Source organism: Adiantum capillus-veneris, chromosome 1 (genome assembly GCF_014529385.1).
Source record: "Adiantum capillus-veneris isolate H3 chromosome 1, ASM1452938v2, whole genome shotgun sequence".
NCBI lineage: Eukaryota > Viridiplantae > Streptophyta > Polypodiopsida > Polypodiales > Pteridaceae > Adiantum > Adiantum capillus-veneris.
This window is the reverse complement of record NC_140931.1, coordinates 150,636,337-150,658,936: the sequence shown is the minus strand read 5'-3', so window position 1 is coordinate 150,658,936 and position 22,600 is coordinate 150,636,337. Positions and strand designations below refer to the sequence as shown.

The 22,600-nt window shown below is 43.4% G+C and overlaps 1 protein-coding gene across 5 annotated transcripts in view; it reads right to left on the bottom strand.

Moving 5' to 3' along the window:
• Positions 1–396: 396 nt before the first annotated feature.
• Positions 397–22,600, bottom strand: part of LOC147465797 (protein ENHANCED DISEASE RESISTANCE 2-like) — an 82,767-nt gene continuing 60,563 nt past the window's right edge. For 4 of the 5 annotated variants that reach the window (XM_086521971.1, XM_086521985.1, XM_086521978.1 and 1 more), the window contains 10 exons: positions 10,428–10,522; positions 10,249–10,344; positions 10,115–10,179; positions 9,962–10,033; positions 8,940–9,095; positions 8,318–8,514; positions 8,195–8,234; positions 7,841–8,004; positions 7,658–7,759; positions 1,831–1,967 (listed from right to left, as the gene is read on the bottom strand). In XM_086521971.1, the coding sequence (XP_086378097.1) occupies positions 1,887–1,967; positions 7,658–7,759; positions 7,841–8,004; positions 8,195–8,234; positions 8,318–8,514; positions 8,940–9,095; positions 9,962–10,033; positions 10,115–10,179; positions 10,249–10,344; positions 10,428–10,522 (1,068 nt within the window). In that variant the 3' untranslated portion in view covers positions 1,831–1,886. Of the gene's footprint in view, positions 1,108–1,320; positions 1,423–1,516; positions 1,613–1,693; positions 1,968–7,657; positions 7,760–7,840; positions 8,005–8,194; positions 8,235–8,317; positions 8,515–8,939; positions 9,096–9,961; positions 10,034–10,114; positions 10,180–10,248; positions 10,345–10,427; positions 10,523–22,600 lie in introns of those variants that run through there. The other variant, XM_086521999.1, reaches the window with a different exon arrangement.

Below are 22,600 nucleotides of genomic sequence, written 5' to 3'. Positions count from 1 at the left end.
AAGAATACACCGCATATATAGAAAAGACATCTCAAGTGAGGTACATAAGGTATACAATATATTGAAACAAAAACACAGTATCATCTTATTTCTACGTTGTTGATCGAAGAATACACCACATATATAGAAAAGACATCTCAAGTGAGGCTACAATGATGCTATTAAACATAAGAAATTGAAAGCGTCGAGTATAAATCAATAGCCCAATTTTAAAAAATGGAATGTGTGAGACAGACTGATTAAAAAAAAGTAAGGTCTGTATGGTACGTAGAATATGGAAACAAGGGGTTTGGTACACGTATGGATGCAACCATGCAAGACACACATATTTGGAGCTGCTATTACACAATTTAGTAAAACCCCGGTGAAGAAAACCATCTCAGATACTACACAAGGTAATCTGTAATGTTCAGGACTGGCTCTCCCATAATAATGTTTAGAAAGCCTCTTTGCCCACAAACACAAAATTTAATTTAAATGTAAATTACAACCCTTTTTGGAGGAGACCAACAAAGGGTCTTCCTAGTAATAGCTGATATAATCATGGCACTGCAGCCATAAGAGATCAATAAATGAATTGATCCAATACATTATTGTTCTGATTAATGTTGAATGGTGTACAAAATTTCGACCGTCCAGCTTTTTTACAGTTGTGATAAAGAGGATATGTGTTTCCGTGGACATGGGACAGTCATGTATTGAACTCTATACATGTGGGTAACTTTGTCTCATTTTACTGAATGCCATTTCTATCATCCAGCCACCATATACCTCTGCATGCCAAAGAGCTCTTAATTATGTGGGGACTTCTCCTTCTGCAAAGAGCCCTCAAACAATTTGCATGGAAGATGATGCTCAATAGTGGAACCTTTGATTACTGTAAAAATGTGATAAACAGTTTCTCTTGTATAGAAAGCTTCTCATGCAGTAACTTTGAGGGTTTTCAAAGCTGTATTTGATACTGCAAGTCATAGGCAAGCCTCTTCTGCTAAGTGGCTAGTCTGTTGTATCCTTTTCTGGATAAGGCGACACTGCTTTTGATAGCTCAAGCCGAGATATACGTACAGTACCAATGAGCTTCTCTGGCAATTCTTCCACAGTATTTCCCTACAAACAGTTGAGCAAAGCCGGGCATTGATGTCAAGCTCGGGACATGAAAAACTCATTGTAGTAAAGCAAACTCTCTCCCCCCCCCCCCCCCCCCTTCTCTCTCCTTTTCAGCTTTGTTACATTTACCCCTTCTCCGTTGCTATTTGTAAGCCCCTATGATTGGCACATGGCCTTAACCATATAAGGCCGATCACTAGCATTGCTAACTACCTGAACAAGAAAAGCCATGTCAACAACCAAGGTTGTCACCACACCAAAAACAAGTCCAAGAACTCCATTTGCAACAGTGGAAGAGCCTATGTCAACATCTACCTGTACAACAACAGGAAATAAGCACGCCGCCCGAAATATCAAAACTTTAAAGAGGGTAACATTAAAAAGAAAAACACTTGGAACCTTCGATTACCTCTAAATACTTCTTTGCTCGATAATAGGTGCAATCTACAGCCTTTCCAAGTATGCAAGGTGTACTCCCCACACTCTGTCTCACAATCCAAGATCCCTGTACATTTTGACACAAACCACCATCCAATATATAAAATGAAAACGAGGTAGTCATGGCTTAGAGATAAATGATTATTGCCTTGGGTACGGATGGAATGAGCTTCAGTCTGTTGTTTCTGAAGCCATCATCACCATCTATAAATTTCTGTAGCAATGATCCACCAGGAATGGCCCTTTTCGCCACAAAATACAATACCATGCTATAATGTGTGGATCCAGGTACCTGACCAATGAGAAGAAACGGGACAAATGAGAAAAACTCCTCAGACAGATCATGGTGCAGTTTCAAGAGTGTAAGGAGAAGTTGCCTGCAGATTGAACAGCACAGTAAATAGACCTTTTTCAGCAGCTACCTGCCCAATGTTGACATAAGGAATGTTTTAGCAGAACCAACAGCTAATTTATAGAGCAAATAATTTGAAAAACAAAAAATCCCTTGCCCGGGAAAACATCAGAAGGTGAAGATACAAAAGGACGACGCTTAAAATACTCGATCGACTTCATATAAAATAGACAGACTGTACAAAAGCGACCAAACAAGCAACAAAACTATACTCACTTAAACAGAACTTTAAAGTAGCTGCAACCCAACTTCACTCCCATATTTTCCAATTGACTAACATCCAATTCACTTCATACCTTTACCATCAATCCTGTAAATGCCTTATCCGCTATGTAAACAATCATGGCAAAACAGAGCACAAAACATAAGAGGCGATTACAAAAGAAACCCCAAAAAACACACCTATTGCCAATTATGACTACTCAAATTCATACATACCTGGTTGTAGCACCTTCATGCCTCTACCGCCAACCCCAACCAACCCCCCCCACAGACCCCCCTCCCATGCATGTAAAAAAGGAAAGAACCATCCCCCTCTCCTTCCACAGGCCCAATTACCCAATCCCACTCCTAGTCCCAGAACTGATGGATACTCCCATCAATTTTTTCTCTTATGTACTGCCACACAATGTGCCTCTCTTCTGGATGCACATTGATCCGAGTCACTTTTCAGAGGGAAGGTGATGACCCAGTTTCCATTCTAAATTGACATATAGACACAGGACGCTTGGTATGTTACCCAATGCTAATGATGAGTTCGAGCCACTGTCTACAGTTTTGCAAGATTGTTTTCTCTACCATTTACTTCATTACAGTGTGGTGGTGCAAGGCCCATTGCTTGCATGTCATGAGCAATGAGCCTTCTATTGTAGCAGGAATTGCAATGATGGAGAGGCAAAATGAGAGATGGCCACTCCACTCATTCACCATTCCCCCATCCCCAATGGATGCTGTCATACACTGTGACTCTCCTTGGCTGCTAGTTTTCATACACCATCTCCACAGCCACAGCATACTACTGTTCACGTTACACATGAGCTAGTCTCTCTACAGCTACCCTATTGCCACGGACTACACTGCACGGACCCCTCCACTCTATCTCGAGTCTCTACACAGACCATGCAGCACACCACATTACTGCACTCAGCTGTCATGGAGAGTTTTCCTCACACCACCTACACACCGGACTCTACCAACACTAGAACCATGTCTCAGGGGCCAGAACAGATGGTATCATGATGAGTGCATACAGCTATAAAGGCACCTGAGACTGCTGGGACACTTCACACCACCAAGGTAGGCAAGAGATGCGGTGCGTGCGTGCTTTTTCATTCCCCAATCCTACGGCAGATGAGCTCCTACTAGACGTAAGAGGCGAGCAAATGAGGAGGCACAACAATGAGATCATGCTTATGATAAGAGATGCAAATAAATCCGGAGGAGCCTTTGATCTCATTGAGGATCCTGCACTCTAGCATACTCATGCAGAGAGATGATATAGCAAACCAGATCACCTACCTATACCACACCTATACGCGCACACAGATATTATATAATACACCATACCACCCACCTATACCACAGCTATACTTTTTTTTTTGCGACACACCAGAGGGCCCACAGGGGGAGGTGCTCATCCCTTCCAAATATTAGCCATGTTAAATGGTCGAGCAAGGGCCGCGTACCATTGGGCAAGAGCCACTCGTAGGCATCACCATGGCCACCTAATTGATGCACCACATGCTGGAAACGAAGGAGAGAACTTGTAGCAACCAGCTAGGAACCTCCTCCTCGGGTGACCCACCCCATGAGGAGGATGCACTCGAGTGTCCAAGGGCAAGGCAAGAGCCCTAGCAATGTGAACACCAGGTGAGCACAAGGTGTCCCTCTAGAGTGTGACCCAACGGGGGATTTGAACTCGCAACCCGTAGATTGAGAGGCCAAAGCCTTACCGTTAGTCCAACGCTTTGGGGACAAACACAGCTATACTTGTGCAGAGAGATTATATAATATACTATATTGCCCACCTATACCTCACAGTGCATAGCCACAAGAGCCTCGCCCCCCCCCCCCTCCCCAAGTTCTTCTTAGAGGGGATGGTACAAGGGGTGATACAATGACTATAGCTTGGGAGAGCCTTTGAGGGGAGCACATTATATATGCAGCCAAGATGTGAAGTACCTACCTAAAAGTTAGCATTTTTTATTACAAATGACTAAAGGAAATTATGAATCTCAAGCATTATTTCACACAAAAATTTTCTTCTCTGGAATCGGACAAATCTAGACCCTTGGAAGCCAGATTTTTGCTGATCTTTGTAATCTCTAAGGGTTGAAAAGCATGCAATCCTATTAGCAACAATAGTTGAGATATCACATGGACATGGAGTCACCCGATGGCAGTGTTTCACTTCGATCAAGCAAGTAATCTACGGCAAGGCTTGAAAGTCCTAGAGCTTTGACCAAATGGGAAGTGTAGAAGTTGTACATGGCCTGCAGGCCCTCACTTGACTGGAATAGCATGCTAGGGCGAGTTCTTAAGCTAGGGGCTAGCTCCTGCACAGTAAGGGGACAGCTCCTAACAAGACCCTTGCTTGGAAAAACCAATAAAAAGGCCTAGAGACCTCACTCACACACACATGGTGTTCCATGTGTCGGGCATACTTTACTACACTCAAAGCGTTTACTTCTCTCAAGAGAAGAGCATCCAAAAACCACTTTAAGAATAATAATTCGAGTGGATTTATGGAATAATCAATCGTTTTTATGCTAAATTCTGCATTGAATAGTTGATTGTACATGATTAAACTTAATTAGATAATTAGGAATGATAATTATGATCTCGATATGTGTAATGCATCATTAATTTATCAATTAAGGAGTATATGTAATTACATTTTTGATGAGTACTCACGAGCTTAATTTTTATTAGTAAAAATCAAATAAACTATAGCTTAATTAGGGAAAGTAAAGTTGAAATTGTATTCTTTATTGCATGATTAAGAAGCATACATACATCATCAATTTTTGACAATTTTTCTCCACACCTAATTTTCGGGGTATTATAATAGAGAAAATTACTTTTGTGAGAATTTAAGTTTGAATTTAATTTTCCCAACCCTTTGGGTATTGAAAAGGTCATTGGTAAAGTTATGCTGTCCGATTTTATTTTTTATGTAATTTTTAATTAATTTTAGAATTCCTAAAAAATAAGTAATTACATTGATTATTCATACGACCATTAAAAATCAAACTCTTATAAACAAAGGTTTATTTTGACCTTGGGAAAAGGTTGTGAGTTTTGTAGAAATTTTTAAGCCTATTTCTATTTAATATAGCTGAAATAATACCAAAATTATGTTTTTTTTAAAATTAATAGCTTTAAAAATCACCAATAAATTACAGCTGATAATTCTTTGTTAGTATAACCAAAGATTTTAAGAGGAACTTTAACCCCTAATTTTGCTGGTTATTATTAGCAATATATATATATATATATATATATATATATATATATATATATATATATATATATATATATATATATATATAAGATAATTAAGAGAAACTTGAATCTATATATATTGCTAATAATAACCAGCAAGATTAGGGATTCTACTTAATTCATATGAATCTATCTATAGTATTTATTAAATAATTCATACAGATCTACCTGTAGTAATCATTAGAGATTCTACTTAACTCATACGGCTCCTATGGGAAATTAAAAGAGGCTAATAAAAGAATATAAGTGTAGTAGCTACCATCTACATACACTATGGCACCACGTAAAAGAGTTCCGACATCAAGCGGCGAACGACCATGAGGTCGGTCCCAACAACCTAACAGCACTAGTGGAGCATAAGAAAGCTATACCGATTATGCTTACCCCGGATGTTCTATAGGTTAGCAATATCATTTCATTATGAATACATTGCATACATGACCATAGAAAATCAATTACAACATGTGGTTATAAACTAGGAAAGAAATGTTTAGAACAGATTGGTTAACTACGAAAAAAAGATTGCCAAACCTTTTGGTATGAATTCTCTTAGACTCTCTACTTACAAGCATTGATATGAAGTATCAGATACCGTGGCATGAGATGACACCCAGTGTGCACCGTCGTTGTGACGGGAGTATGTCCAGGTTTGCTCAACGAAATACTGCGAACTTCTTGTTTTGTCGTGGCGTGAAACAACATCCTCGTTAGCACCATCGTTGTTATGGTAGAAGTACGCTCAGATTGGCTCAATGAGTTACTTGCCAAGCAGTATGGAACGCTCACAATGGCAAGGATTTTGGGATTATATATATATTTTTTTATTATTTTTTTTTCTAAGAGAAACCTATTCCAAGAGTGTCTTGGAGAAAGGTAATTTAACTACATTGTTTTCAAAAAAGTGTTTTTAATATTGTTTGAAAGTTGTTGAAACGAACAAGTGCCATAAATTAATAAAAGAACTTGAATGTTTTTCGCAATGTGACAATAAACAAGAAGTAAAGTGGTGTGAGTACGGTGTGGAAAGTGGAAGAATGATGCTATGACAACAACATTCTATGGACGGTGGGACTCCATAAGGCGAGTAGCTTTTCAAAGTTCTGTTTTTTTAGTCAGCCTAACAAGTGTTATATTTTAGAGACTACCGAAGCTTGACAGTTGTGCCTCTGAAAACTATGGGGTAAAAAGCGTCAAGGTTAGAGGCTCTTACAGTATGCACTTTCCAGGTTGACTTCTGTTTAGATGTGTAATGCCGTAGGATACGGTGAAGTTCGAGGGTCTATGCCTCTTGATTAGAGGATCCACGGGGTTGAGACTCAAGACCCTATAGTGTCTAGGTAGAGTAAAGAAAGTAGGAAGTGAGCTGTTGGGTTATGGTTTTCCCTTAGTTTCTACAATGCAAGATAAGACTAACCCTTCACTAGTGGTTCATGCCTAAACCTACAAGTGTAGCAAGGGCAATGTCAAATGGTTCTCTTAGTCTATGGGATTAGAAATGGAGACTTATCAAAGAAACCCCGTACTTCATATTTGTTGGGTGGAGACCTCACACAGCACCATTGCCCACATCTTTGATAGGGCTCTGACAGAGGGTCTTCCTTGTGCCTTGACACGGGCAAGGGACCACAGTGATCCTACTAACTACAGGACTATTACTGTCAACCAAGATGTATGAGCCGTACCGAAGTGCGAATTACGCATATATGCAGAGCATGACAGCATAAGAGCACCAAGTCAAGCAAGCTTCAAATGCAAGCTTAGAAAGTGGCATCAGACACACTTCCAGGTGCTAGTTCTTTGATATATGGTATCACCTGCACTTATATATGCGTCCCGATGGACACATGTCTAGCGGCACTATTATGGAGCAGATTTGAAAGACCTTCAGATCCCAGCACAGCTAACTCTCAGAGCCACATGAAACATTAAGACCAACTTTGATGTACCACCTATGGTAGTGGATGCCCTCTTCCAAACTATCTCTTTCCTCCACAGGGTCATGAATATGAGATCAGAAAGACTCCCAACGCAACTCTATGGGAGACTCGGCTGTACTAAAACCTAGTACCAGACATAGCATGGGATACAAAAAGAATGCAGACAACAAAACAGTAGATGAGAGGCACCTTCACTAATAGAATGATCCTACAAATATCAAATAGTCCTAGCAAAGAAGAAAAACTCACAATACGTTACCTGTGCAACACAGCCTTTTCGTCGAGCAAGATGGTCCATTCGTTCAGGATATTTGAACCAGTCAACAGAGACCAATTGCATTAAAGAGTCCCCCGCCAGAGTCTACAAGCCAACTAGACATTGAAATAGCAACAAAATATGAAATCTAATCAAAAAACAAAAAAATTCATTACTACCTTTTACCTTTGAGCGATCCAAAGGGAACTGCCTGCTACGAACACGGAAATTATTACCATGTGGAACACTCCAAGAATTTCGTGCATTGTCCCGATCATCTCGAGACACTGTACTAGGAAAAGTAGGCCATTCCAATGAATCAGCTGGGTCCACCTCTGAAGGGCTCGTTGCTGTAGTAGTGAAAAACAATCATTTGTTGCCCAATTTTCTTTCCCTTAACATTGAAAACCATGTTGTACTCTTCCTGGAAGTTTCTAAACCAGGCTGTATTGTTTAACACACAAAACCAAACAGCCATTCTGCCAGAGAAAACAGTTTAACTAGGAGAATTTTGCAGTCTGGTTTTATCAAGGAACTCACTTAAGGGACTGACTGCATTGTCCTTGAGTTCTTCTAGAACCTGCAAGAAGGCCTTGATTTTATTGAAGGCTTCGAAGGGAATGCCATAATAACTATTACAAGAGGATCATACATCCACACTACCATTTGTGCATCATCCTCATCCTCAGACTCATCATCATCTCCTTGTCCTTCAACTTCTTGTGGCTGAGGAAAAGATTGTATATCCTTAACGGACTTTCTTTTGTCTCTCTTTGTCAATGGTGGATCCAACGTCATGGTTCTGCTGAATTGAGGTATCAATTGAGCATTTTCACATTGAGCAAACCATTCTCGGAGACCTGTCATTTAATAATTCAATGCATAAATTCCTAGAGAGCATATGGGCAATGGCCAATACAACATATTCAAGCTTCAGTGTGTTTTCTTTTAATGCATCAAGAGTGAAAGGCCTAAGCTGAAGGAAACCACAGATAAGTTAAAACACCTACAACTAAGTTTTCCTCAAAAGCCCCAAGACTTAAATACAACAAAGCCTTAGACAACAGGCATGGGTAACAAAAGACCAGAAAGGTACAAGGACTGTTTAACATCATGAAATTTTCTACACTCACACACACAGCTAGTGCTTTGATTGGGAAAGCCTACAACCCTATATTGAATGAAGCACTAGAAAACAAGCATGCTATAAGAAAGCTCGGACGGGTAGAATAACTCTTAACACCAAGCACACACGCACCATGAAATTGTTATTGAAAGAATTTACCGGCAACGCTATTCAGCATTTGTACCAAACAATGATGTTGGACAAGCGGTAAATAATTGACTCCCCATCCCCGCAAGTCGATATGAATCTGATGCTCAACTCTAGCACGAGGACATCCTAGTCGAGGCTTAAGAGGTGAGATCCTAAAACCTCCACCTGTTGAAATCACACATTACGTACATTGGAACTGCTTTATCTGCAAAAAATCTGCCTACTCTGCACTGCTTGGGTAAAACATAAAGACTGCAAGGTCTCCAGTAGCCAAAAAAATTCTTTTGATTTTCTGCAACAGCAACTTGATGAATTTGAGCAAAATCTTACATATGCTAGCAGTTAGTGCACATGCACATAATTGTCAACCCATGATCATGAGAGTGAGATTTCTGATTGTGAAAACTGTTCTCATTATTTCATCCATATAGAGAAGTATTTGATAATATCAATGTCATCTCCTCATCTCGCATGAACTTTCCTTTGAAAGGATATTGCTTCAAGGGATTTTGAAAAGATTCGCAAAATAAGGTTCAGGTTCTTGAAAAATGTCATGAAGACAACAAAATACCTTTATTTGTTACGTGTAACTAAACTGTGCCACTAAAATGTGAACAAAACCTCAATGCTGTAGCAATGTAGATGCCTTGGGTATCTACAGAGATATTACATAGAACCTCCAATTTATGATACCTTCCACCGATTTTGGGCCCCTCTAGCTGATGTTGGTTGCAGCAACAAGGTATGATCATAAACTCCAAATGAAGTCTACTAAAATTTGACTTTACATGGGCAAACATGGGCACAATTTCAAGAATTGGTCAAAATTCCTTCACCTACAGGCTATCAGTTTCCTTAAAAAAGAAGAGGTAATGTAGCCGCCATTATGATGCACACTTACAAATGATGCTCAACCTGACCAAGATTATATAGCACTCAACAACAACATTTCATTTCAATAATGTCCTCAATAATTGACACACCATACCAATATAGTTTAATTCACAACATAATTGTAGAGATGTTCGTACTTTCAATGTGTGCACGCACACACCCTGGCTGAGGGGGGCAATTTGTATGCTCTGCTGAACGGAAAAGAACGACTGCAAGAGAATTCACAAGGCTTTCAGTTCAAGGAAGCAGACATGCAGTCACTACTGACCCAGAATGTTTTAACTTCTTACCATAGGTACCATTCTCAATTCGCCGCCATAACCGCATATAGCACAGGTCCCGAGGCCAAACTAACCTATAAGCCATCAAATTAGCAATGCGGCAATGCTACAGCTATTGAACAGTAAAAGGAATAAACTATTACCAGTTACACCAACCCAGTTGTAGACGGTGATACAAAATGGCCCTGTGACCATCAACCTCAGTAACCATAATGCCATGATGAAATGTACTGTCCCATCTGCAAGTTGCAAGCAAACAGTCAGTAATAGATTAGAACATCCTGCTGGAGCATTGACTCTTGAAACGAATCTGCAGGCCTACTCCTTCCGACTTTCGTCCATTCGCATGACCAGAGAAAAAATGTCTTCGCACTGTGCTTCTACCACACCAACTGCTTTCATTGCCCGAGTATGACCCTACAAAAGTAAGACATTTTTAATGCAGCTTTCTTGAAGAGAACAGAATTTCCCAAGCGGGAAGAAGAAAGGATGGAAATCACAAGCTTGGCAAACTCAGACCAGCAATTAGGGATTATGACTCATATCCATAAATCAGCAAGAATGGGCTAGCCTTAGAGCAGAATGCTCGTAATTATCAATGAAAGCTATAATCGCAGAAAGTAGCTCTCTCAATCGGTCTACCTATGAGAGACATTACTCTCAAAAGTGCTTTTGTAGATACACAACTGAACCAACTTAATAGGAAAGAGCACTGTATATCTTAATTTAAAAAGTGTTACACCATAGGCACTTTAGATAGGCACTGGGTAGAGGACAGTTGACTACACATGTTTGGGGGCAGCCTCTGCCAACCTCTGTCTTCTGTAAACAAGGATAGGCTATGCCCTATACCTGTCTACTTGCCAGTCTCTATCTCTGTATTTGTGTCTGCTCAACATTGTGCTATTGTTGAGCACTCTACTGCTCCTGACTGCACGGGGTCTTGCTGCTGTGCACAATTCTGTTGTGGCTGTGAGTTGTTTCCTCCTCCAACGAATCTGTCTCTGCTGTCACCCTCTAGGGCAATCCCTCACCAAGTGCCCCCCATGTCATGACATCTAAGGCATTGGTTCAATCTACTCATAACCACAATCCTCTGCTAGTGCAACACTCCTTTCCACTCAAAAGTGATGGAATCTGGAAAGACTATGGAAGGGGTGGTTGCCATGGTCCACCTTAATAGATGGCAGAGATGTTTGAAGCTGCACTGTGTGTATAAAAAGGTATGCCGAAGATAGAACCCATCTGCCTCAGCATTCCTAGCAACCACAACTGTGCAAGCAGACCTCGAAAAGCTATTTTTACTGGAAACTTCAAAACCTGACAGCTGTCTTCAAAAGCAGGTAGTGAAAAATCCTCGTATCACGGATGCAAAAAAACCAATCTATCCCTGAAGCTGAGAGGAGTGCGACTGATGACCCTAGAGGCAAGTTCCTTTGATGAAAAAATAGCAATGAAAGTCTCTCCCGAGCAATATGATATCTGAACCAGCTAGAGTGCATGATAGTCACTCCCAGATGTTGACACGAGCGTAGGAACACCACCAAGCGGCTGACAACCCCTCTTTGAAAGAGAGTCTCATTACGATCACCAATCTTGCGTTGTAGATCTTCTGAAATCACCGTAGAAGATGCCATAGTACTTGAAAGTTGAGAGAGGGCTAATGAACATGAAATCCCAACTGCAAACCCAAGAGAGGCGGTAGGTTGTGCACAGAGTGCAAGAAAGGGTGGAACGACCAGGAACATGTGCATGTGTGTGTGTGTGTGTGTGTGTGTGTGTGTGTGTGTGTGTGTGTGTGTGTGTGTGTGTGTGCGTGCGTGTGCACGTGTGCCCGCGCGCGTGCGTGCATGCGTGTGAGAGGCTGCTAAGAACTGGCTGAGGCAGGAGGGAGCAGGGGTAAGCGAGCAGAAGCGGGCTAAATGGCCAAGAGGGTGGGCACGGGTAGCAAGGGCTGGCACGGCTAAGCAGAGGCTGGCGCGGGTGCGTAGAGCAAAGTCAGGCAGGTCTAGGCAGGGCTAGCACGGGCAAGAAGGTAGCAGCGAACAAGGACTGGCCTCGGTAGGAGGGCAGCAGCAGGCAACAGTGGGCGACAACGTGCAAATCCAGCAGCTTTGAAAACGGTGGCAATGGTGAACGCCGACCTACACATCATAGGCAAGCGCGTGCTCACATCAAGGCAAGGGGTTCGGGATGGGAGACGGGGTGCAGTGCGGAGGGTTAGGGTGTCGCAGGGATTGAGGTTTCCCAATTCACTGCTCCTCTCTCTCTCTCTCTCTCTGGTGGAAAGATCATCTCAATAACTCTCGAGTACAAAAGAGCCCTGGAGATGCTAAAAAAGCCTATCTCGTAGGATGTAGAGGGCTGAAAAAAACCAAAGGTGGATATGGAAGAATCCACCAAAGGCAGCTCCTCAAGGTGGGGTATGGCAGGAGTGCAGGAGGAGCCACTGTGGTGGGGAGTAATGCCACTCAACGTGACCTTTGACAGAACTAAAGAGCATATGGGAGTGAGCCCATCGTCTGATTAAAACGAGCATGCGCTCCTCCGCTGCCCGTGAGGAGCCCGCTGCTAAATCTCATTGGCTACATAGAGTGTGGATAATGTCCACCCAAATGTCTGGGAGAATGTCCCTAGTAGAGGACGGTGGATCACTCAAAACGTGGTGGCAACGAGCTCGCCAAACATTCCATAGTGTAATGGCAACTAGTATGCAAAACACCTCATCTTTGAAACCAATGAGATTCGGGGACGCTTTCTCAGAGATGGTTTTGACTAGTTAGATAGAGTCATGAGATATCAGGATCAGAGATGTCTCAGATTATTTCTACTTGAGATACAGAGACATAGAGACTCTCTATTGAGAGTGCATAGACAGAGACAGTCCCAGAGACGCATCTCAGATTTCTTCAGTCCGAGTACCACAGAGGCAGAGGAGCCAGCACCACCACAGAGCTCGGTTCCCACCCATACACACACCAGTGGTACTCTGCCCCCTCTCAGTCGCGTGAACCGCCTGAACCTGTTGCAGCCCTTGTTCACAGTGCTAGTTAAGCAACGTGTGGAGGCAGTTTTGCGGACGCGTGTGGGTGTATGTGTATGGGTGTGAGTGCATGAGTGTGTGTGTGTGTGTGTGTGTGTGTGTGTGTGTGTGTGTGTGTGTGAGAGAGAGTGAGAGAGGGCGGTGCCCTGTGCCTGCGCGAGCAGATTGCTGCGAGCTCCCTCCCTTTGCTGCCGCGAAGGCTGCTGCCTTCCTCTGTCAGCGCGTGCGCCCTCTCCTTCGGTGGCTGTCTTCTGTTCCTACAGTCGCCCTCATCAGTATCAACAACTCACGGTAGCCTTTGTCAGCCCAGCCCTCAGGTGTGTGTCTGTGTGTGTGCTGTACTGCACCCCCTGCTGCAAGATCGCTGGTATGCCCTGCACCCTCTGCTGCGAGCAGCCTTCCTCCTGCGCCAGACAGTTTTCAGCGCCCCTGGTCTTTTTCGATTTCTGTGCAAGCTGAGGTTCAGGCCTGCCTCGACAGTCAGCCTCCTACGCAAACTCAGTAAATTTGTCGGGTTATGCTATCAGGGTGAAGGATAGTGTTCAGTTGATGTACTGCTGTTGTGGCTTGGGATGTATTTTGCTGTGAATTCTGTACAGAGTTTGGTTTTTTAGACAGTCAGTTTTGTTTGGCGAGGAGTTTTGATTTATGTTCGACTCTTTGTGCATCTTCAAGCGTCGGAAAGCAATGGAACCCACGTCGGAGGCCGCTTCCGAGATCAAAGCATACCTATATGAGGACTTTGAGGAGGCTCGACAGGCATGGAATGGTCAGGCGCCCGCTCTTGAGGTGCGCATTCCGGTGCAAGACCTCATGGACCCAGTTGCTCAATACGCTATGAATGCAGTTATTCTCTTTTTCCCAGGGAAAATGCCTACTGCGCAGGATGTCGGGCAATGGGTTGATTTTCTCCTTAAAAGACAAGCAGTTCGTGGTGTCTATTTCGGGGCACGTGGATTTTATGAAGTTTTGCTTGCAGATATGGAAGCTAGGAATCTTTTTCTTGAAATGTCTCCCCTCTTCTTTAATACACAAATGACGCATGTTCTCCCGTGGGCACTCACTAAAGACTACCAGAGTCTTATTCGTCACAAAAGCCCGGTGTGGGTGGAAATTGTTGATTTCCCTCGCACGTAAAGACATTTCTGCCTTTGTTGGCCGCGCAGCTTGGTAAAGTCATTTGTCCCCCAAAATTGGATGCGAATACAAACAGGTTTTGCTTTCTCTGGGACACTGACAAGAGTACCCCTGAAGGAATTATGGTCGATTCAGGAGATCCATGGGTAGGCAAGCGCCCATTTAAACTTAAATGGGGAAAAAAAGCGAATTCATGCTTTCGATGCAGCAAATTTGGCCATATGCAATCTGAATGTCCGGAGCCAGTCTTGCAACTCCCTCCTTCTGTTGTTCCTTCGTCCACCTCTATCCCTGCAGGAAAACCCACAGGCGAAGTCAAGCAGAGTGGAGCCTCTACTGTTAAGGTTGCTTTGAATGTAGACAAAGGGAAAGGCAAGGCATAGCAATTCATGGATCCTGGGAATGGAGCTGCTGCAAAAGGCAAAAATGTTGGACCTGTTGAGGTCAATTCATGGGTGGTGCCAAAAGAATCAGTGAAGATTCGTACACCACTTTCTTTTCGTAATTACGTTCCTTCTGTTAATGCCAACAAGAATGCATCGTTTAAGCAACTTCCATGTAATGACAATCGCACATTGATTGATGCATGGGACAAAGCGATGCACTCTTACAAAGATGTACTTCTCGGTGAGACTTCCTCCTCACCTGTGAACCCTGTGGACACGTTTCCTGCTTTGTCTCCGAGGCCGGGTCCTCGTATGGATGTAGTGGATGGAGATGTGCCAATGGGCACCTGCACTTGATCACCATGTTTCTTGCCTCTTGTACAAAGGTTTTTGAATGCAAAGTCAAATTAAATGCATCTCATACAATGTGCGGGATTTATGTAACCTGGACAAATGGCGTCTGACCTGGCACTATGTACATACATCTAGAGCAGACTTGGTTGTATTGCAAGAGCATAATCAACACGAGTTCACTGGTCAATGTTCCTATTTTGCCGGTTATTGGATTGCCTATGCAAGTTTGCATGATTTCTCGGGTTCATTGATGCTGGTTCGCCATGAGCTTCAGTCTGTTCTGCTATACAATGATCCGCATGGCAGGTGGATGGTTGTACAATGTTTGTTGAATGGTCGAGTTCATGAATTTGCAGGTACTTATGCATACACGGCCTCTGGGCAAAGAGCAGCTTTATGGAGAGACATTTCATCTCACCCTTGGACTTCTAATGCATTTCTTTGTGGAGATTTCAATAAAACCCCTGATTTAAATGACAGCACCACAGGAAATTCGCATACGTTGCTTGTGGAGAAGCGTGAATGGGATCTTCTTTTTGCCTCTGCACAAATGATTGATATATGGTGTTGTTTGCATCCTGATGCTTCTGTTTTCACCTTCCAGCATGCCGCTCATTCATCTTATAGAGCACGATTGGATCGCTGGTACTTGCTTAATGGACAACAGTATGAAGAATTTGTATGTGCTACGAGGATAGATTATGCCCTGCCGCTATCAGACATTATCCTCTTCTGCTGTCTTTTGTCTTTTGGACAGTGTCTTTGTGATCGGCCTCTTTATAGTAAACGCGTGTTGCATGTTAACAATGCCTACCTTACATGAAGCTTTCCGACACATGATTGCGTTATAATTCCCCCATTGTTGGCCCATATGCATATTGACTTGGATGCTGCCTGGTATCGTTTTATCATGAGAGTACAAAGTGTCATTTGTGACTATGGTACGCAGTATATGTAGCTCATTCGGGGGAAAGTCCTTGATGCGAAACGGGTTAGTCAATGCCTACAACAGTTAGCTGATTCTCGGCCCTTGTCTGACTCTGAAATGATGGAGCTATGTGAAGCTAATCTATGTATTCAGTAAAATCATAAGCGGAAAATTGCTAAATGGCAGACGCGTGTACGTCAATAGGCTTTTATGGACAAAGGCTGTGCTTTGAAGAAATTTTTTAAGCATCTGCATCATTCAAGGGTCTCGCAATCAATTAAGCGGGTTATGCTCCCCTCAGGGGCTTGAACCTCTTTGAAGCGGGAACTTGCAAAGGTTATGGTTTCACACTATCGTCAGGTGTTTGCAGCCCCACCTCAGCCATCTTCAGCAGCTTGTCGAGCCCGTCAATTGTTGCTTTCTTATGTTCGTCCGATCATGTCTTCGCGGGAGGCACAATGCCTTGAGAATCCTTTCTCTGCTTCAGAATTGCATGGTGCCCTACTTGCATTGGGCCGTTGGAGATATCCCAATTGGGATAGACTTACTGTGAAATTTTTCCTCTCTTTTTGGGATGCTCTTAAACAGCCCCTACTTTTCATAGTAAATGCGGCATGGGAAAAACAGGATTGGCCGGTATCATGGAAAGAGGGTTTACTTAAATTATTGCCCAAGCAAGCACTCTGCGAGAAATTCTCTCATCGACGGCCCATAACTTTGATGCCGGTGGTTTACAAGTTATTGGCTAAAATGCTGGTCCATCGCATTAAGGACTGCTTGTTTACGGGACTTCATTAGGCTCAGTATGGTTTTATTCCTCGTCGTCAAATCGTTGACAATTTGGCAAATGTTTTGATTGGTATGGAGTATGCTAAGTACACGCAACAGGATGTGCTGGTCATGCAAGTTGACATTGAAAAGACCTTTGACACTGTGCAATGGGATTTTATTGCTGCCACAATGAGGTGTCTCGGGTTTGGTCCTAAATTGGCCAATGTGGTTTATTTCTTGTATGCTTGCAGCACGTCTTCATGAATCCTGGAAGGGGAATTGACCGAATCGTGGCCGCTTGGTTGTTCGGTTAGGCAAGGTTGCCCCCTTAGCGCTTTGTTGTATGCTATTGCCACTCATCCTATGTTGATGTACCTTGATCACTTGACATCTGCGCGGCGTCTTCATGGTTTGCAGTTGCCATCAGGTCATTCATTTATTGGACAGGCTTATGCGGATGACTCGTTGTTTATGCTCCGCAATCAACAGAGCGATGTTCAAGTGATTATGGAAGCTTTGGAATTGTTTGCGATTGAGGCTGGTCTTAAAGTCAACTTCCGTAAATCCAAGCTTTTACCACTCCGTTCTTGTGATTGGCATGCTCTGTTGTGGCCAAGAGAGATTGTTCCTCCAAATGTGATCACCAGGCATTTGGGTTATCCAATTGGATGGAACGTCACTCACACGCAAAAAGTAGACTGGGTTATGCAACGCTTGAATGTTAAACTACATTACTGGAAGCTTTCTACTTGGCCACTGCATGTTCGCCTGAGAATCATTCAAAGTATCCTCATGGCATATGTTCAGTTCTTTTTGCCACTATTGCATTGGCCTCGTCACTGTCTTGACTCTCTCATGTCGGCCATATTGTCTCATTTGTGGCGAACTCATGCACACAAAAAAGGCATGCGTCTGATGTCAATGACAAAACTTTGTACACCAAAGCGCTTTGGTGGTTTGAATATTTTGGACCTGCGTAGGCATGTCCTAGCTAGAAGGCTATGCTATTGCCTACACTTACGCAACAATTTCAGCCTTGGACTCTTATGTTTGCGCACTTGAGTCAGAATGTGGTTACGTCCTCGTTTGGTCATTGGCAACCATCTATTTGGGAGGTGGTATTTGGTAAGATGGATGGCCATATTCCTAGATGCCTGCTTGCTTCAACCTTGCTCTCTGCCTGGAAACAGGTTACGAATCATCCATCGTGGATGCTCGAGTGGAATGCTCGAACGCAAGGAAACTCCCTTCGCTTGGAGAGTCTTCATTGGAGCCGGGCTTTTTCTCTTACCTTGGTTGACCGCTCGCCTCGCCAAGCGTATTTCCTCTCCTGCCGTGGCATTCGAGTGGTTGAGGATGTGGTGGATGCAGCTGGTTTCACTTTGGAGTTTCCATTTGCCGCTCGCCGTTTTGGATTGGGCATGCATTATCGCCAATTCTAGAGAGAATTGCAACGAATGTTGGTTGGTTTTTTGCCCATTTTCACCCTTGGCTGATGGTGATCGCATGTCTGACTGGAGGTTTCCCACAGATAAATCAAATTGATTTACAAAATAAAAGTGTGTGGGTGGGTGGGTGTGTGTGGGGGTGTATGAGTGTGTGTGTGTGTGCGTGCGTGGGGGATTTGGGTGTGTGGTAAATACTTCGGCCACTCGTCTGTCGCGCAACTCTGTTCTGCACAACATCTACCCTATGTAGGCCCTTCACAACATGCCGGTGGTTGAAGTTTGATTTCGCCTGCACGAAGTCCTCCTGCCGTTTTGTGTGAGAGAGAGAGGTGTGAGTATTTCTGTACAGCCAGCCTCGTGTGTGTCTGTCTGTGTCAATAGCAGTCAAATATCAAAAACCCCAAAAAAAAGAGTGCATGTGTGTGTGTGACCTTCACATGGATTCGACTGATCAGTGTATATACAAACGTCGGAAAGCCATGGAATCTTCGGATATGGATGCTTTAAGCCTTATCAAATAATGTTTGCATGAGGACTTCGAGGATGCACGTTAAGCCTGGGAAGGATCAGCTCCCGTCATGGAAGTGCGCATCCCTATACAGGAGCTTATGAATCTTGTTGCTCAATATGCTCTTAACACGGTGATTCTTTTTTTCCCGGGTAGAATGCCTGCAGCTCAGGATGTAGGCCAATGGGTTGATTTCCTACTCAAACGACAAGTAATCTGAGGGGTTTACTTTGGCGCGCGAGGGTTCTATGAAATCTTGTTGGCCGACATGGATGCTCGGGATGCTCTACTTGAAATGTCTCCTCTTTTTTTTTTAAAACCCATATGACTCATGTACTGCCTTGGGCTCTCACCAAGGACTATCAGAGTCTCATTCGTCACAAGTGTCCCATCTGGGTTGAGGTGGTCAACTTTCCTCGCAATTGGCGTCACTTTCTTCCCTTGTTGGCTGCTAAACTAGGCAAATTCATTTGCCCTCCTAAGCTGGACGCAAACACTAACCATTTTCGTATTCTGTGGGACACAGATATAACCACACCAGCAGGTATTTCGATCGATTCTGGGGATGCAGTGGTTGGAAAGCCTCCATTCAAGCTTAAATGGGACAAGTTTGCAAATTCTTGCTTCCGCTGTGGCAAATTTGGTCATATGCAGTCTGAATGTCCGAAACCAAATCTGCAACCACCTCCTTCGGCTGTCCCTACTCCTCAACCTCGCTCCCCTCCGAAATCTTCTCAGGTTCAAACCAAAGGTGCTTCAACCTCCTCCCCGACAGCTAGGGTGTATAAAGGCAAAGGGAAACAATTACAATTGTCTGCACTGTCTGCTTCTCCAAATAATAAAGACAAGGGAAAAGAACAGATTTCGACCTCTCAAACTTGGTTGGTGCCCAAGAAACCCGCTAAAGCTGCTACAACCCGTATTCCGACATCTTTCTTGATTATGTGCCCCCTTTGAAGAATGTTGTTCAGAAAATCCTCCCTTGTAATGACAACACTTCTTTGGCTGAAACTTGGGACAAAGTGGTTCGCTCTTACAAGGAAGTTGTTACAGGAGAAGCCTCTTCATCGCAAGGTGCCTTTATTTTTAATCATCTGGATCCAGGTCTGAACCCACCTCCTCAGGTACCTATAGCTGGGGAGGATGTGTCGATGGGCATTGGTACTTGAGTTTTCTCCCCCTTTTTATCGTTTCCTCACTCACTGTATATACCATATAGAATGCATAGTTCTTTGCATTGCATCTCCTATAATGTGCGTGGGTTATGCAATCACGACAAGTGGCGGCTTACCTGGCACTATGTACATACATGTAAAGTGGACATTGTGGTTCTTCAAGAGCATAACCAACATCAATTTGCAGGACAGACTTCTTACTTTGCGGGCTACTGGATAGCTTATGCAAGATCAGTTGGCTATCCCGGAGTGCTTATACTTGTTCGACATGAACTCTTCCCGACCTTGGTTTTCAATGACTGGATTGGGAGATGGATGGTCATCCAATGTATTGTTAATGGGAAAGTTTTCGAGTTTGGAGGATTATATGCATACACAGCTTGTGCAGATAGGGCACGGTTGTGGAGTGTTGTTTCCTCTTATTCTTGGCGTTCCAATGCCTTTCTCTGCGGGGATTTTAATAATGCACCAAACCTTGCGGATAATACTACAGGCCATTCTCACATGCTTCATATGGAACGGCAAACATGGGACCTATTTATGTCGACCTGTAATGGGCTTGATTTGTGGTCCTTTTTGCATTCGATTGATCCAGGATTCACTTTTCAACATAATGCTCAATCTATGTATCGTGCTCGGCTAGATCGCTGGTATCTTTTTCACATGCAACAGTATGATGACTTTATATGTGAGATGAGGATTGATTATGCTATGTGTCTCTCGGGTCATTTTCCCGTATGCTTGAAACTTAGTTTTGGCTCTTTTGATGTCAACGACCGCTGACCCAAGAAGAGACTTTGCATATCAATAATGCTTATCTCAAGCATGAACCTTTTCGCGCTATGATTGTGGATGTCATTCCGCCTTTGATCTCCCAGATGTATGTTGATATGGACATAGCCTGGTTCCGCTTTGTTATGCGTGTTCAATGTGTTATCCAGGATTAAGGCAAGGATTATTTGTCACGATTAAGGGAACAAGTTAATCAGGCAAAGGATGCTTGTAGCACATTAATGCACTTGGCTAATCATTCTTCTCTTACTACCACTCAAATGATTGAGTTGCTTTCTGCTCGCGTTATGTTACGGCACAATGATGAGAGGAAATTGGCCAAATGGTAGACTCGAGCTCGTCAACAGGCTTTTGCAGATAAAGGATGTGCTTCTAAACAATTCTTCCAACATTTGCATCACTCCAGGCAGTCTCAAGCTATACGGAGAGTTAAATTACCGTCGGGGGAGTGGACCTCCACTTTTCGAGAGCTGGCACTAGCCCTACACTCTCATTATGGCAAGATTTTTGAGGCCCCTTCTTCGCCCACGAGAGAAGCTCGCCAAGCGCGTCACATGTTTCTATCGCATGTTGCTCCCATTCTTTCAATGCGACAGGCTCAAGACTTGGAAGTTGTTTTCACTAAGTCGGAATTATATGCCAGCTTGCTTGATTTGGGTCGATGGAGAGCTCCTGGTTGGGATGGTCTCTCTGTGGAAATTTTTCTTGTCTTTCTAGGATTATTTGAAGCTGCCTCTGTTGTTCATGATGAATACAGCTTGGGAATAGCAGGAATTGCTCTCCTCTGAAGGGTTGCTCAAGCTGATAGCTAAGCATGCATTGTGTGAAGAATTCTCTCATTGGCGGCCTATTACACTCATGCCTGTGGTATATAAATTAATGGCAAAAATGCTTGCTGGCCGACTCAAGTGCTTTCTGCATGAAGGCTTCCATCAATCTCAATACGGCTTCATTCCACGACGTCAAATTACTGATAACCTCGCGAATGTCATCATTGGAATGGAATATGCAAAATATACTCGACAAAATGTCTTGGTCGTGCAGGTCGACATTGAAAAGGCATTTGATACTGTTCTTTGGGATTATAGTGCGGATACCATGCAACACTTGGGCTTTGGGCCTAGGCTATCCCATGTCATGCTTTTCTTGTATGCTCACAGCACTTCTGCAGGCTTGCTGGATGGATCTCTCACAAAATCTTGGCCTTTGGGACGATCAGTAAGGCAAGGCTGCCCTCTGAGTGCTTTGCTTTATGCGATTGCTACTCATCCCTTGTTTATGTATTTGGATTCCTTGACTTCCACTAGTAGGCTACATGGCCTGAATTTACCTTCTAGATGACAGTTTGCTGGTCAGGCTTATGCGGATGACTCTTTGTTCATGCCTCGCAATAACTATGATGATGTACAACAAATTATGCATACTCTTCACTTGTTTGGATTGGCAGCATGTCTCAAAGTTAACTTTTGCAAATCCAAGCTACTGCCTCTGACAGAGTGTGACTGGCAAAGGATATTGTGGCCTGGGGACATTGTTCCTCCACATGTTCTGGTTCGCCATTTGGGTTATCCGTTGGGTTGGAATGTATCGGCTATGCAAAAACTGGATTGGGTGCTCCAACGTCTGCATTCCAAGTTGAATTATTGGAAACTGTCCACGTGGCCACTTCATGTGCGTCTCAGGATTGTCCAATGCATCCTTGTGGCTTATGTGCAGTTTTACTTGCCTTTGTTATCCTGGCCTCGATTGCGTTTGCAGTCCCTCATGTCCAATATTTTAGAGCATTTTTGGCGGACCTCCTCTAGCAAGAAGGGTCTTCGGTTTCTATCTATGGACAAGCTGTGTTCTCCCAAGCGGCTTGGAGAGTTAAATATTTTGGACTTGCGACATCATCTTTTGGCTCACAAAACTATGTTGTTGTCAGTTTTGGTGGAGCAACAGCAACCCTGGGCT